Source organism: Trichomycterus rosablanca, chromosome 24 (genome assembly GCF_030014385.1).
Source record: "Trichomycterus rosablanca isolate fTriRos1 chromosome 24, fTriRos1.hap1, whole genome shotgun sequence".
NCBI classification, from domain to species: domain Eukaryota; kingdom Metazoa; phylum Chordata; class Actinopteri; order Siluriformes; family Trichomycteridae; genus Trichomycterus; species Trichomycterus rosablanca.
In genome coordinates, this window is record NC_086011.1 from 4,674,453 (window position 1) to 4,690,138 (window position 15,686).

The 15,686-nt window shown below is 38.0% G+C and overlaps 1 protein-coding gene across 1 annotated transcript; it reads left to right on the forward strand.

Moving 5' to 3' along the window:
* Window positions 1-872: 872 nt before the first annotated feature.
* On the forward strand, window positions 873-13,322 carry si:dkeyp-61b2.1 (tumor necrosis factor receptor superfamily member 1B). The gene is made up of 8 exons (XM_062987176.1): window positions 873-900; window positions 5,606-5,728; window positions 6,579-6,762; window positions 7,269-7,561; window positions 8,480-8,620; window positions 9,432-9,451; window positions 10,129-10,243; window positions 13,090-13,322. The coding sequence occupies exons 1-8, from the start codon at window positions 873-875 to the stop codon at window positions 13,320-13,322; spliced, it is 1,137 nt and encodes a 378-aa protein (XP_062843246.1).
* The last annotated feature ends 2,364 nt before the right edge of the window (window positions 13,323-15,686 follow it).

The window sequence follows — 15,686 nt, forward strand, 5'->3', positions numbered from 1 at the left end:
AGATACGAAGCAGAGACGGATCCTCACCAAATACAGACTGAGTGACCACAGCCTGGCCATCGAGAGAGGCAGGTTAAAAAAGTCCTGGATCCCCAGAGAGGAGAGACTGTGTGGTCACTGCAGGACAGGTGAGGTTGAGACAGAGGTGCACTTCCTTCTAAGCTGCCCAAAATACACAACAATTAGACACAAATATTTTGATCAGTTTGGAAGAGAGGTGAGCGGCTTCAGAACATTGACAGACAGTGAAAAACTGGCCATTATATTAGGAGAGGGACCATCAGCCTCCACTGCAGCCAGATATGTACAGGAGTGTCACACACTCCGGGACAGTGAGTGAAACACCAAATAAAATCGCCACCCACCCCCCGAACACCCGAACACCCCCCCCCCCCCCCCCCGCACACACACACCCCCGCACACCCACCACACACACACCACACACATCGCACACCCACCACACACACACACACTAATATTTTCTCTCTTTTTGTGTGAACAATTGTTTTACTATAAATTGAATATTTTCTTACCATTTTTTTTTCTATGTATATACTTGTTCTTTTTTCAAATATTTATATATACTAATGTAAGCTTTGACAATACAAATATGTAAATTTGTCATGTCAATAAAGCAAATTGAATTGAATTGAATTGAGAGAGAGAGAGAGAGAGAGAGAGAGAGAGAGAGAGAGTTGGTTGAGAGAGAGAAAGAGAGAGAGAGAGTTGGTTGAGAGAGAGAAAGATAAATGACTCCCCTTTATAGGCGGTAAAATTGGATGAGCGCCGGTTTTCTCTCATCGTTTGTAAGTTTCAGCTGGTGATTGTTCAGTTCTGAACTACAGAGAAAACATGAAGAAAGCATCTTTAACATGGCTGAAACTGCTTCTCTTCTCTTTGGTAAGCACACATTTGGTTGCAGTGATTAGGACGCTGACTGACAGGAGTAATACCGGTTTTTTATTAAACTTTTCATAGTCATTATAATTCATTTTATCACTGTTTCTTCTTAGAATAAAAATAAAACATTTGCAGTTGTACAATTTAAACATTTGGAGCATTATTTATGATGAATGCGTGACTCTCATCTCATGTCAGTTAGTGTAGGACTGCCACAGTCTTCCGTACAGCTGAACTTTATCATCGAGTTTTCTCACGATAAAAAGGCTACAAAAAATGCACTTAACTTTGACCCTTTTTAAGGGAAACATTTTATAGTAGTATTTACTTGTGCTGTGATGTTGCCTGTGGTGTAATTTGATGAAACGCGATTGTTAATTTTAACTGTATGGAACACTGTTATTTGACCAGTAATAATTTTTCTGGCTTTTTACATAATTAAGATGAAATGAAACTTTATTTTAGGGTTCCAGGGTCCGTCTGGACTGCATGTCACAGACAAAAGTTATGTCACATTACATGGTTCACATGTACATATAAACATTTGCATGTTTTTTTTTCTTTAGTAAGCTAAATTCAGCACATGAATTAAAACTGTGAATTAAAATGTGCAAAGTTAGAAAAAAATCTTTACTTTTAGAAATACATTTTCACTTTACATCACCAGTGATTGCTTTACACTTAAAATATTAAAATACAGTATATGGTAAACCAACCAAGGGTGTTTAAAAGCTAGGTACAGAAAAGACTAGGTACAAAACACTTCAATCTTTTATTAACAGTTTAAAACTAACTAAAACTAGTTCATGACTAACCTGAAATATTATGTTGACTCACCATTGACGACCAACATGAATCCCAATCTGATTTTAAACAGGAGGTGATGACCCAGTGTGATTAAATATGTAAATCTGATTAATACTGGCCCAACATTCTGGTTGAGTGATTGTGAAACTGGTTTTGAAAGTTATGGTTAGTCTAGTATTGGGACCACTATTGGTCCTGGAAACTAGCTCTGTATACCCTAACTAATGTCATGATTTAAAGTCTTTTAAAAGGATGTTACCTAATTTTGGTTTAATAAAATGTGCCACTTCAGATATTTGTCATGGACATTTCAGAGTTACATTTGAAAGAATCACATTTGTAGTTTACACAAATTTCTTTAACCTTTCCTCTAATGGACAAAAGTCCAGGATAAGGATTGAGAAACAGTGTCTAATTGTATGCAATATTTATGTCTGAAGGACATTTAAAGTTACCTGGTTTTACATTAACAAATAGATTAAGCCAAGCATTGAATTGCATTAAAAGCAATAATCCAGGAAACCAGATAATGTCCTCCCCTGCAGAACAGTACACCCCAGGCCAGCCCTGTTAGTTACACTGCACAGTGTTTGTCAAAGTACTAACTTTCACAATCATTCAGTAAGATTAAGTTGAGCCATTAAGTCTATACATGCTATGTAGGTAAGCTCAGATCATTAAAGAATTTCCAGGCATTTCAGAAATGATTACAAGTGACAGTAAATTGCAGCAAACACGTAATGACAATGCCAGGGTTTTCCCTGGGTTGTTGAAGGCTTCAATTACTATGCTCCATAAGACTTTAAAAAATAAAGAAAAACACAAATTGGATACTGCTGGCGGAGGTCCTCGGAAAACAAAGTTTAGAAATAATTTGTCGAGTACATTAAGTGTCACTGATCTGAAACAAAAGTGTAAGTTGTCCCAAAATAAAACGTGCTACAGGGCTCCCCTTGTGGATGAAAGGAAGTAAATGTGTGATACAAGGCAAGTCCACCAGATGCTAACCATCTGAAATAGTAGAATTGATAGTGCTGAATGTGTGTTGTTTGCCCTTTACATTGAGCACATAGAAGTGGTGGAAGCTAAATGTCCTGCTTTTTGCCTGGTGCTAAAGAAATGACTGAATTAACACTAAAAAGCTATAACAAATCATTCAATTTAGGAGGATATAAAACAGTGATCCACCCTACAACTTTAAAAGCTGGGAAAACCCAGGTAATTGCCTATAGGCAAAAATTACCTTCTTGTAAGAAAAGGGAAGTTCTTTTATTAATGTTTATCATTTGTTATAATCAAATGTCACCACTTTAAACCTTGCCTCTTTAAGTAAAAAATGAAAAGCACTTTTGTTCTGCACAATTCATTAAAGTGGAATTTTGTTTGCAGTTGGCAAATAAAAGCAATTCATATCATGCCTCAAGCTAGTCAGGGTTTTGCAGATTTCCCGAAAGACAGTTCAGGCTTTGTGGGCGATTTAGTCATAACTTTTAGTGTTATACAGTTAGTGAGTCAAAGCCAACAATACAATAATGCATTGAGATGACCCAACTGACTACTGTTTCTTGCTGCTCTAGCTGCCTCCAGTGATTCCCTTCACCTGTCCATTGAAGTGTAATTCTGGTAAGCTTCTCTTACTGTTCTCCTTCCCTAGAATTTAGTGTTTACTTTAAAGTAATAATCAGAAGATTGTCATGTATTTATCTTCCAAGTATTATTTGTACATTTTGTACATTATTTATTTTGCTTAAGTATTACGGAAATCAATAAATCAGTATTATACAAACAGGAAAACCTCCACAGAATACTTTTGTTTAGTTAGTGCATTAACTGTGTAACTGTGTTTAAGTCGCCGAGTCATTGCTAGACAAACTCACGCCTACTGATGTGTTATTCACCAGAGTCTCCAATCCATTGTGAGAAAGTATTCAGAATACATTTACTTTACAATTTTTAAAATAATTACACGTATAAAACATTCATTCTGGTCAGGGTTTTGAAGGTTCAGGTTCCATGGGGAAACAGTGGGCAGAAATGCCCTGAACAGGGTGCCCCTCCATTACAGGGCTTAGGCCAATCAACACTCCCTTTCCCCCACCCCCCAAAACATAGCCAATCATGTCTGAGTAGGCGGCAGATGGACCAATGGCACTGCTGAGATTCGAACCTGGGTCTCAGTTGTGATGGCCGAGTGTAATAGACAGCTGGGACACTCGAGCGCCTTTTCACAAAACAGGAACATCATTTAAAGAAATGAAGAATTTTGCATATTTGCAACCAGTCCATCACAGGGCAACACTTACTAACACCTGCGGTTAATTAAGAGTGACCAATCCACCTTCTGCATGTTTTTGGGTGGTGAGAAAAAAACAATATCTGGTGGAAGACCACACAGACATGATAAAGAACATACAAAATGCTTCACAGCCAGTAACCAGAAATGAGGATTGATCCCTGCTTCTCAGCAGTGCAAATTGTTTAACAGTTTAAATGTTTTTTCTATGAATAAATTCCAGTATTATGACCTCTGGAGCATGCAAAACTTTGTTTCTTACCAATAAGGATGATATGATGTAATTACACATTTATGCATGTATTAAGATGGGATGAGATAAGATGGGATGATGTTGTGTTTTTGACACACAAGTCATTGCACCCTTACCTCAGACCTCCCAGCACTCCTGTTATTAAGCATGACTAACATAGTGTGATGTGTTATCACACTATGATGTGTTTTACATGTTTTCATTTGCTCTGAACAGGGTTGGGTTGGTCTGGCAGCACCTGAAAAGCACCTGTGTTTATGGCAGGAATACATCCCAGGGCCAGTCAATTCCAGGGCAACACTCACTTAAATATTTACTTAGTTACGAACACCTAAAGGAAACTGAGAGTGACTAGTTACATTTTTGCATGTTTTGGGAGATAAAAGGAAACCACTCTCAGAAATGGAGGTACTAGGATTCACGGTTGGTGCGGTGGTCAAATACAGTAGTCCATCACCAATGAGATCTGAGTTTAATCTCAGCTGTGCAGAAGCCAACCTTGCCTACAAACAAGTCTTTCATTAAAAGAAAGAATAACCCGTTTACCTTTGAAAAGTTTTGGTCATTACACAAACATGACAGTCTAACATTGTCCTTGACCTCTTTTTTGTAATGTGTTGCTGAAATCAAATTGTAATTCATATTTTTACAAAAAATTGAAGGGTAAAACATTAAACATTTTATTGCTGTAAAATTTCATTATTTTGTGGAATAAAGTTTGTTCATTATGAAACCTATTGTTGTGCAAATTAAGACTCTTGATGCTGACAACAGACATGTTTGTATCTGTAGTCAATGTAATGCAATGTTTAACTGTTAGTTTGCTGGATGGCAGCGACGAATTTCTTCTGCAGTTTGATTAGTAATCTGACCCTGAAAAAAACACACCATGTATTCAGCCACTGTAGTGGTTAAAATCATTTAGTTTAGGGGAACTTTTACTGTAATAGGGTATTAACTCTAATTATGTAGCTATTTCAGCTATAACTGACCAGTCATGTAGTACATAGTGGTAATACATATCTTCCCCTTTGACTGACCAAAAGCAGAAAATGAAAACAAACAAGCAGCTGCTGGGTTTTTTTGCTGTTACTGTTCATCAAGCTTTCCCGTTGATCACCAGTGAAGATTTGATTTTACTGTTAACTTTCTTCTCTGAGAGTAAGCATATTTTAGCCAGTCATTTCTAGACTACTTAATGTGCTTTCAGTCATTGTGTTTCACATGGTTGTTTTAGGGCTAGTTGTGTTATGACAGCTCTACCAATGCAGTGAAAATAGCAACTGCCTTTAAAAAGTCTGCAATGCTGTGATGTAAATTCTCGGACTCTGCTGTTTTATCTCTCTATGCAGGTTTTATCCTACTTAACTGCAATTGTGTGCCATGCCCCCCTGAACAATACTGGTACATGAGAAGCGGAGTGGCCAAATGTGAAAAGTGCACATCCAGTTGTAATGAAAAGCGCAACAGCCAGGGTATGTAAAAGAAAACTTTGTATTTCATTTGGTACTGTCTGTTTTTTTAATTAATTACTATTATAGAATTTGGCCTGATCTCCATCAACATCACTGTGTCTAAATGTATATCTGAGCAGTTGTATTTTTCATGACTTCATTAAACACACATAGTAATTGTTTACAATCCAGCTTAAAGAACTAATCTAAACCTCTGGGCTGAACATCTTGCAAAATTAGAGGTTCCAATCAGCAAGATGAGATTAGAGACTGCAGAGGTGCCCTGGCTGATATAAAGTCTATTCCACTTTACAAAAAAATCTGTTGCCAGATGCCACTGATAAATAAAATAAAATAAATACAAATAACTATTAATAAACAGAGGATTGCTGGAAATGGCTACACTATTTTTCTAAAGATGGTTGGCTATTTGACAATTTACAGCCAGACAAACTGTGTTCAAACAGAGAAAAATTGATTGCTACTTTACCTTGGAGTGGATGATCTGCAATGATTAAACCAAGAGCACAATGTACAGTGGTAAGGGATGTATATAAAAAACAACCCAGGGATTACAGCAAAAGTTCCATGGAAATCTTACACTTGATAAATAAATTAGCTTGAGAGAAAAGGAAAAAAAACTAACCTGACTGGTAGGATGGACGAATCATGCAGGAAATCTCAAAATGGTCTGAAATTATCTCCACATTTACACAAACCTGATAAACAAGTACAGAAAGATAGAGTTAATAGAGTTAATAATTAATGCAGAATGTGTTTGTGTATTATTATGACAATGCAGAAATCCAGGTACTGGCAACTGGACAACTATGAAAACTAATAAAATGTCTTGTTTTTTCTGCATGCACAGGGTCAGATATGAATCAGGTTGAAATATCTTCTTGCAATAAGACGAGTAACCGGAAGTGCCAATGCAAACCAGGTTTCTACTGCCCATCTTCAGTAGAATTAAAGTGCAGGAGGCCCTGTTTACCATGCCAAAACGGCTTCTTGAGTAAACCATCACTCAACGGATCCTGCCAGCCTTACACTGAGTAAGTACAAGACACCATCAGACACTTCTAGTCAAAGACAACATAAATATGTGATGATTTTTACAACACTGTGGTATTGTTCACTATGTTTTCAACTTAATAAACTGTAATATATACTTGTTTTTCACTTTTCATTTTTATGTTTTATCACATAGATGTGGATGCATCTCTACACTACAGCCTGTACAGTGTGCTCAAATTCTTATTATATAATGTGCACGCTGATGCTTTGTGATCTTAATGTTTTAAATTACCATTTTCAGTTGATCTCACTCGTTCAACTCATTTTTAGTAGGGGCTGAGAGTCTAACTTTCTTGTTTTAGCATGACATGGTATCCAGGCCTTTTTGCCCAACCTCACTGAAGCTCTTATGGCTGAATGGTGCTGTAATAAAGGCAAAGTGGGAACCAACACAATAATACCCAAGGATTTGAATAGGATGTTTAGGTTGGGCAATATAGTGTACCCCTGTCTAAAAATGATGATGTGTTTTTGTTCCTTTCAGCTGTGCCAGTCTTGGAAAGGTGGTGATTGAAGAAGGATCTGCCACTAAGGACAGAGTGTGTGGCAAACCACCAACCTCATCCCAAATGTCTACAGTAGACTCAAAAGCTGTTACTTCAGCCATTCTGTCCACTTTAACCCTGACTGTTCCTACCACCAATCAAGCCACTGGCCACCAGCACATCAGGATACCACCCACTAGGGCATTTGGGAACCAAACTAATATCACGATTTTGATGCCAGTCCTTTCAAACCCAGAGAGCACAGAAATAATCTCAAGTTTGCCAAGCTACGGTACTGTTAAGCTCTTTATTAGTTGCATTTGTGTCCTTTTTAGTAATTCAAGTGTGATTTCTGTTCACTTGTATGTTGAATTAATGCTTCAGATAAAAGTCAAACCAACACCATTTCTAGTTAGCCCAAACCCAGGTGATTACCTACCACTGACCAAGTTGATACTTGATAAAAAATACAAAACAGCCTGGCTGGGAGTGCAGCAGACACATTTGGCTGAGTCTGAGAGAGGGAAGGTCAGACTGGGGTTCACCTCTTTGATGCTACAACAGCAACTCCTACTATCCAGAAGATTTCAGATTATCATATTTATGTACTAAGTCTCTGTGTAAAAACCCACAGCATTTGGTGTGAAGAAGCAGTTAGCGGCTTCACACATGTCAGAGGTGACACGTGCTAACCTGTGGCTATCCTTAGCCAGCAAGGATAAGGCAAAGGTTGCCAGAGTGCACAGGAAAAAATAACATAAAAACTAGAACATTAAAGACTTGCGATATATTGCTTAGAAGAAACCAGAGCTTACAGCTACTAGTTTAGCATTATGTTTGACACTGTCCACAGTTAAGCAAGCTTTGCATTGCTTTGGGCTTAGAGGTTCCAGTTTAATCAAACCACAGCAAACTTCAACTGAGCTTTAAAGTGCTGATTTGGGTCTTGTTACATCAACATTAATACCATAACAGTTAAACATAGTAATTACAAGAGTCACAAGGGTCTCTCTTATGAACTCCAGATCCAGTTTTGAGTTATTTTTAGCTTTATGTTTGAAATTACCAGATTTATTTTTTGGCTGCTTAAATGATACTTCCCTCTACTTAATAATTCCATTTATGTTTCATTTGATGACAGGTAATGCCTCGGTATTGTTTGCAGAGAAGCAGCCCAATTTGTTGATGCTCCCAACTGTTTCTCCATTAGATGGCTCTGTTTCACCACCTGAGACCCTTTTGAAGACCACTTGGATCTTTCTGCCTCTGTTGGTGTTTATTTTGCTGGTGCTTTTATGTATCTGCATAAAGCGCAAAGGCAAAACTGTAAAGAGAAAACTAGAGTGGGCAGGTATGTATTCAGAATGAACCATCACAATAGCCATTAAATTTAATATCATTTTCACATATAAATATGAGCACACACTGACACGAAAAATATTAAGCATGGCAAATATTTTTAGCAGCTATTATCTGGTCTGCATACCTGAATTGGTACAATTCAGCCTGTTTCACCACCTCCCACTTCTGACATTAGCCAACCATGTCCATGCAGATGCCCAACTGGCCAATAGCACCACTGCGACTGATAGCACCAATAAGGAATCCCTTTGGCCTGTTTTCCCTCTCTCAGACATAGCCAATAATTTCTGTGAAGCGACCGGCCGGCTGATAGCAGAGCTGAGATTTAAACTTGAGAGCTCAAGCTCTTAGTAGTGGTTGGCTAGCATTGTAACACTGCACCACCCGAGCACCTACACCACCAGACACTTTAAACTTGTTTCATCCATGAAAAACAACAATAGACTTAAAAAGAAACATTGCACATCAGTACATTGCGCCCCAAATTAATCTGAATGTAAGCAGCCGCCGGCCTGGAATCAAATGCAGTTAGTCTTTTACTGTAAACCACGTTGCATCCTCATTGCATTTCATGCTCTCATTTTCACAATGTCACACTTTGGTTAGATAATGACAGAGTTTCAGAATTACAGCTTAACCTATAGTTTAGGCAATCAGAGAAACCACTTCAAGTAGTTCGTTTTAAACAGGCGTTCCTATTTTAATTATTCATGACAGTGCATGATTAAAATCACTCTGGCTTTTATGAGAACTGAATATGATGACAAAAATCCCATGCTTTTGTTCTTTTGTCTCTTTAGGTCTTGCATTTGGAAAGTTCGTAAGTACTTTCTACTTAATATTTTGCAAGCATTTAGTATGCAAGTATTTTAGCAACTACATTTTAATCAAAGTAGAATGACAAAGCTTACTGTTGAAGTCTCTTTTGGAAACTGTAAATTTAGCTAGCTCAACATGAGTTTATTAAAAATTTTGCTCAAATGTTTTACGTTTGCCACCTAAAGATAATTATCTTCAGGTAGTGGTAAAACATGCCCTAAAAAAGTCAGGGAAAACCTGACATTGAACTGATGTTTATGCCATGACAGGGCGGCAAACACTAAAGAAAGTCTCTGTTAAGGACAGAATTCTATGTATCAAATAATCAGGACAACACATGCTGTAACTAATACATTTGTGTAGTATCTAGCACGTGTGTATGTGGTTTGAATGCATCCTGCATAATCATGTGTCTGCGTTTTCAGAGACTCTCGAATGAGTAAGCCTACATTTACAGAGTGCACTTTTAATTTTTTGGACAACATTAATAGATTAAAGTTAAGAAACAAATATAAGTAGCAACAATATGTTTTTTGTAGTTTAATATGTAAAGCTGTTATAGTGTACATCAAAAACTTTAATTGCTAAAATACTTCCATACTATTCTAGTTTATTTTAATGAACCATTTTAAGTTAACTGCATCTTAATTAAACTCAGTTTGGCTTTGTGTTTTACAGCAGCCAGTGGATGCTGCTAAAGGTCAAACCCAGCCACAAGGGTCATGTCCAGGGGCCAATCAGCAGGTCACCATGGATATTATTGGAAAAGGGGAAAGCATTAACAACACAGTGGGTGAGAGAAGTTTATGGATTGCTTAAACTTACCCAAACCCCCATGCACTGGGTTGAAGTTAGTATTGTGCCAGTATGGATTTTTAAAGTTAATGTTAAGGTTACCGACATTTAGTGCTTACAGAAGAGTACAACCTTCATTTTATGTTCATTATAATGTTTTTTTTTTTTTTTGGCTGGAGTTAAACATGTTACTGTTATATGGCTTAAATTTCAAACTTTCACATTTTTATTTTATTTACCCCACTTTTATAGAATGCTTTTAAGGTAAAAATAAAAACTTTTTTTAGGAATGTTGACCCATCTACCATCAGAGTTCATTTACTTAACCTTAAATGTTCACCCATCCTCATTTTACACTTGCTCTTGTTTTCTAAGGCTAATTTAACCATGTTCTTTGATTTCGAACTTCCTAAAATTAAATTGTGCCAAGACTATAGTACAGAAACTCAAACATAGGTCACAAACCCAGGAGGACATAAATAATGCTGAGAAAAGAGAAACAAAGCACAGGTTGACCCAAAATCCTGTTTTTGTGATGTGACTCAAAACTAAAAGGTTAAATCACAGAAGTGAAAACCTGTTGCACCCTGTGAACATGATGTGTTTCGGTGGTGTAAGAACATTACACTTTCATTATTCTAATACTTCCTTAACAGTTGCCAGAGAATATAATTTAGTCTTACTTTTAAAGTTGCATGGTGTTAAATCTAAAGTTTACAGCTATAGAGTAAATGCAGAACACATCCAAAACACAATACCTAACACCCAGGTGGCGCCAGATCCACTGTGACCAGGATAAAGCTAGTTAATGAGAATGGTTAAAAAGTGAACGTTACACTCAAAGCTCTGGCTGCTGCACTGAAGGCACTATAAAATGTTTTGGTTATTCAATACTATTTAATCAAATATTTTAAGTTAATTCTATTTTATGTGGGGTGGCACAGTAAAATTGTGTATTCTTATTTTATACCCAGTGTTTAAAGATGGAACCAGACCCAACACGACTCCAAATAGATAACATAGTTACAGAGGATAAATGTATTTTAAATATGAACATTACTATCGAGTGTGATCTGTAATTCACTACAGTGAATGAATACATTATATATATATATATATATATATATATATATATATATATATATATATATATATATATATATATACAGTGTATCACAAAAGTGAGTACACCCCTCACATTTCTGCAGATATTTTATTATATCTTTTCATGGGAAAACACTATAGACATGAAACTTGGATATAACTTAGAGTAGTCAGTGTACAACTTGTATAGCAGTGTAGATTTACTGTCTTCTGAAAATAACTCAACACACAGCCATTAATGTCTAAATGGCTGGCAACATAAGTGAGTACACCCCACAGTGAACATGTCCAAATTGTGCCCAAAGTGTCAATATTTTGTGTGACCACCATTATTATCCAGCACTGCCTTAACCCTCCTGGGCATGGAATTCACCAGAGCTGCACAGGTTGCTACTGGAATCCTCTTCCACTCCTCCATGATGACATCACGGAGCTGGTGGATGTTAGACACCTTGAACTCCTTCACCTTCCACTTGAGGATGCGCCACAGGTGCTCAATTGGGTTTAGTCCATCACCTTTACCTTCAGCTTCCTCAGCAAGGCAGTTGTCATCTTGGAGGTTGTGTTTGGGGTCGTTATCCTGTTGGAAAACTGCCATGAGGCCCAGTTTTTGAAGGGAGGGGATCATGCTCTGTTTCAGAATGTCACAGTACATGTTGGAATTCATGTTTCCCTCAATGAACTGCAGCTCCCCAGTGCCAGCAACACTCATGCAGCCCAAGACCATGATGCTACCACCACCTTGCTTGACTGTAGGCAAGATACAGTTGTCTTGGTACTTCTCACCAGGGCGCCGCCACACATGCTGGACACCATCTGAGCCAAACAAGTTTATCTTGGTCTCGTCAGACCACAGGGCATTCCAGTAATCCATGTTCTTGGACTGCTTGTCTTCAGCAAACTGTTTGCGGGCTTTCTTGTGCGTCAGCTTCCTTCTGGGATGACGACCCTGCAGACCGAGTTGATGCAGTGTGCGGCGTATGGTCTGAGCACTGACAGGCTGACCTCCCACGTCTTCAACCTCTGCAGCAATGCTGGCAGCACTCATGTGTCTATTTTTTAAAGCCAACCTCTGGATATGACGCCGAACACGTGGACTCAACTTCTTTGGTCAACCCTGGCGAAGCCTGTTCCGAGTGGAACCTGTCCTAGAAAACCGCTGTATGACCTTGGCCACCATGCTGTAGCTCAGTTTCAGGGTGTTAGCAATCTTCTTATAGCCCAGGCCATCTTTGTGGAGAGCAACAATACTATTTCTCACATCCTCAGAGAGTTCTTTGCCATGAGGTGCCATGTTGAATATCCAGTGGCCAGTATGAGAGAATTGTACCCAAAACACCAAATTTAACAGCCCTGCTCCCCATTTACACCTGGGACCTTGACACATGACACCAGGGAGGGACAACGACACATTTGGGCACAATTTGGACATGTTCACTGTGGGGTGTACTCACTTATGTTGCCAGCTATTTAGACATTAATGGCTGTGTGTTGAGTTATTTTCAGAAGACAGTAAATCTACACTGCTATACAAGCTGTACACTGACTACTCTAAGTTATATCCAAGTTTCATGTCTATAGTGTTTTCCCATGAAAAGATATAATGAAATATTTGCAGAAATGTGAGGGGTGTACTCACTTTTGTGATACACTGTATACGTATATATACACATAATAAGTTTTCTTTCAATCATGAAGTTTAGGTACTGAGTCTCACTAATGAATACATTTTCTTTATAGGGTCCATTTTCATCTACTCTCCAGGGACGGTGATCTTAGGCTCTAAGTCGAATGAGCGAAAGGAGGATGCTGAGGTGAGCAGCGAGGCGAGTGGTGAACTTGACAGCGATGAGAAGCATCCTATGATCGTGCCCCAGCAGGAGTCCACTTCCCAGGAAGACTTTATCAGCTTGTCTATGCAGGAAGAGTTCGGCAAAGAGCTGTGTTTTCCAGTCCCAGCTACGAGCAAATGACAACTTAATGAAAAAGTCGACTTAAGCAAAGGATCATATGAATCACGACTGGCAGATGAGCCGCAGAATCTGTTTCTAACAGAGGACACAATGTGGAAACCCCAGCCAATCAGGGGAAGTACTGTTTAAAGGCCAAAACTGAACGACAGGACTGATCTGTTGCTATGAAATGCTGTGATCAGGGTGCTTTTTTGTATTCGTGTGACAGAAAGTAAAAGTACACAGTTGATATAGGGATATTCTATATTCTAGAATAAATCAGTTAAACTAGTTCTGTAACTTTACTGATCTATGCTTTGTAATTATTAGAGACTATAAGCACTTAGAGACTGGAAGCACCTTCATGTGTGAATTTGCATCATTTTACTGATCAGGTGTAGGTGTAGAGCAGTATACAAGCAGAGCTGAAAATAGCTCAGCGTGGGCAAAAAAGAACATCAGTGACCTTATTTTACCTAGATATGTTTAAGTCAAATGATAAAAGCAGTCTATTCTTAAACTAATAGTACAGGGAGCTATATCAATTACTGCTATGCAGTTGATATTTGTAAATCAGCAAACTGAATCTGTACAGTTTTTTAGATTCTATTCATTTATTAATTGATTGATTGAAATGTTTTTTATCTATAGCAAAAATGATAAATGGCTTTTGTCGGTCCTGGATGCAAACTCATCTTTTTGTATTTGTAAGCCTTTGTACTGAATTAGAATAATGCTGCTTTGTTTACTTTGAAATTTTACATAATTTTTGTGATCTATTTATTTAAAATAAAAATATGTTAGGCAGTGGCGTTCAAGTTAAAAATATCTAATGGGGGTGGAGTGGGGGGCATAACAAGCATTTGTACCTTACCTCAGAAAGGCTGAAAGACACACTCCAACAGCTTCCCCACAATGGTGGACTCTGTTATAGCCATAAATATAGGGCCAACTCTGATGTTAATGTTCATGGTTGTAGAGTGAGATGTACAACAAGCTCCTGGTTAGGTGTCCACATACTTTTGGCCATATGGTTTATAACACAGCAGTCCCAAATTCAGGAGAGTAAGGACTAACATGTGCTTTCTCCAAGGTGCACAAAGCCAGTTTCACTCCATTTTTCAGACATACACTATGTAAAAAGAATTTATACTGCAGCTGGATAATGACCCAAAACACACATCAAAGCTTTGCAACAAATACTTGAAGATCAAAGAAGATCAAAGCTAACTGTCATGGACATTTCTCTACAGTCAACTGGCACAAACTCCATTAAGCATTTATGGGGTTACTTAAAGACAAAGAAAGCCAAGCATTCAGTATCACAAGATGGTTTTTGATACATGTAATTCATCAAAAAATTAATTACATTAAAAATGTAAAAAACATTCTGGGGTAACAAGGATTATTATGAGGGATCATCAAAAAGTTTCAGCACTTTTATATTTTGGTTGGAAACGGTGAGGGTGGGAGGAGTAGTAATTGATTGTGTCTGAGAGACTGAGAGAGAGCTAATAACCAGATTTAGCGCCATCTAATTTTCACCTTTTTGGGCCCCTCAAAGAAGCTTTAAGGGGAAGAAGATTTTCATGTGATGATGATGATGTAAAAGCAGCGCTGCATCAGTGGCTACGAGCGCAACCAAAAACATTTTTTGCTGATGGCATTAAAAAGTTACATCCATGACAGAAACAAGATTCATCAGTTCACAAGGTTATATCAAACACAGTCATGGACAATTTAGTGTCTCCAATTCATCTCACTTGCACGTCTTTGGACTGTGGGAGGAAACCGGAGCACCTGGAGGAAACCCACGCAGACACAGGGAGAACATGCAAACTCCACACAGAAACGACCTGTACCGCCCCACCTGGGGATCAAACCCAGGACCTTCTTGCTGTGAGGCGACAGTGCTACCCACTTAGCCACTGTACCGCCCAAAAAGTGATGTCATTGTTTTTGAGTTAAAAAGTGTGGAAAAAGTTTTGAAGAACCCACGTAGATTATGGACTTACTTGGAGTAAATGCAAGGAGTAAATGTATTTTTAACATAAATTCATTTATATTTTCACTCAAATGTTATGCTGATTACATGGTTTATATGAGTGTATGCTGATTCATAAACATTTTATTACATTTATTAAAAAATTAATTCTGAATATTTTGTGCTCTTTTACAGCTAGGTTAATTAGCAGCTAAACATTTTCCTTAAGTGTGAGTAAATGTGAAACTGGCGCTTTTGTCAGGGGTGTGGCTTGTAGGTTGTGTTTTCTGTTGGCTCAGGGCAAACTGCGTCCTTGACCATGGCGATGAAGTGAAAGTAAAAATAAATGAATGAACAGTGGTAATCGACCTCATACAGCTCATGTGTAGATGCTTTGTGAC

Excerpts from the sequence above, each read along its gene's own strand:
- si:dkeyp-61b2.1 (XM_062987176.1), top strand. The coding sequence starts at position 873 with ATGGCTGAAACTGCTTCTCTTCTCTTTG. Across the intron at positions 5,729-6,578 it reads TGAAAAGCGCAACAGCCAGG|GGTCAGATATGAATCAGGTT; the intron begins GTATGTAAAAGA and ends CTGCATGCACAG. Across the intron at positions 8,621-9,431 it reads GAGAAAACTAGAGTGGGCAG|GTCTTGCATTTGGAAAGTTC; the intron begins GTATGTATTCAG and ends TTGTCTCTTTAG.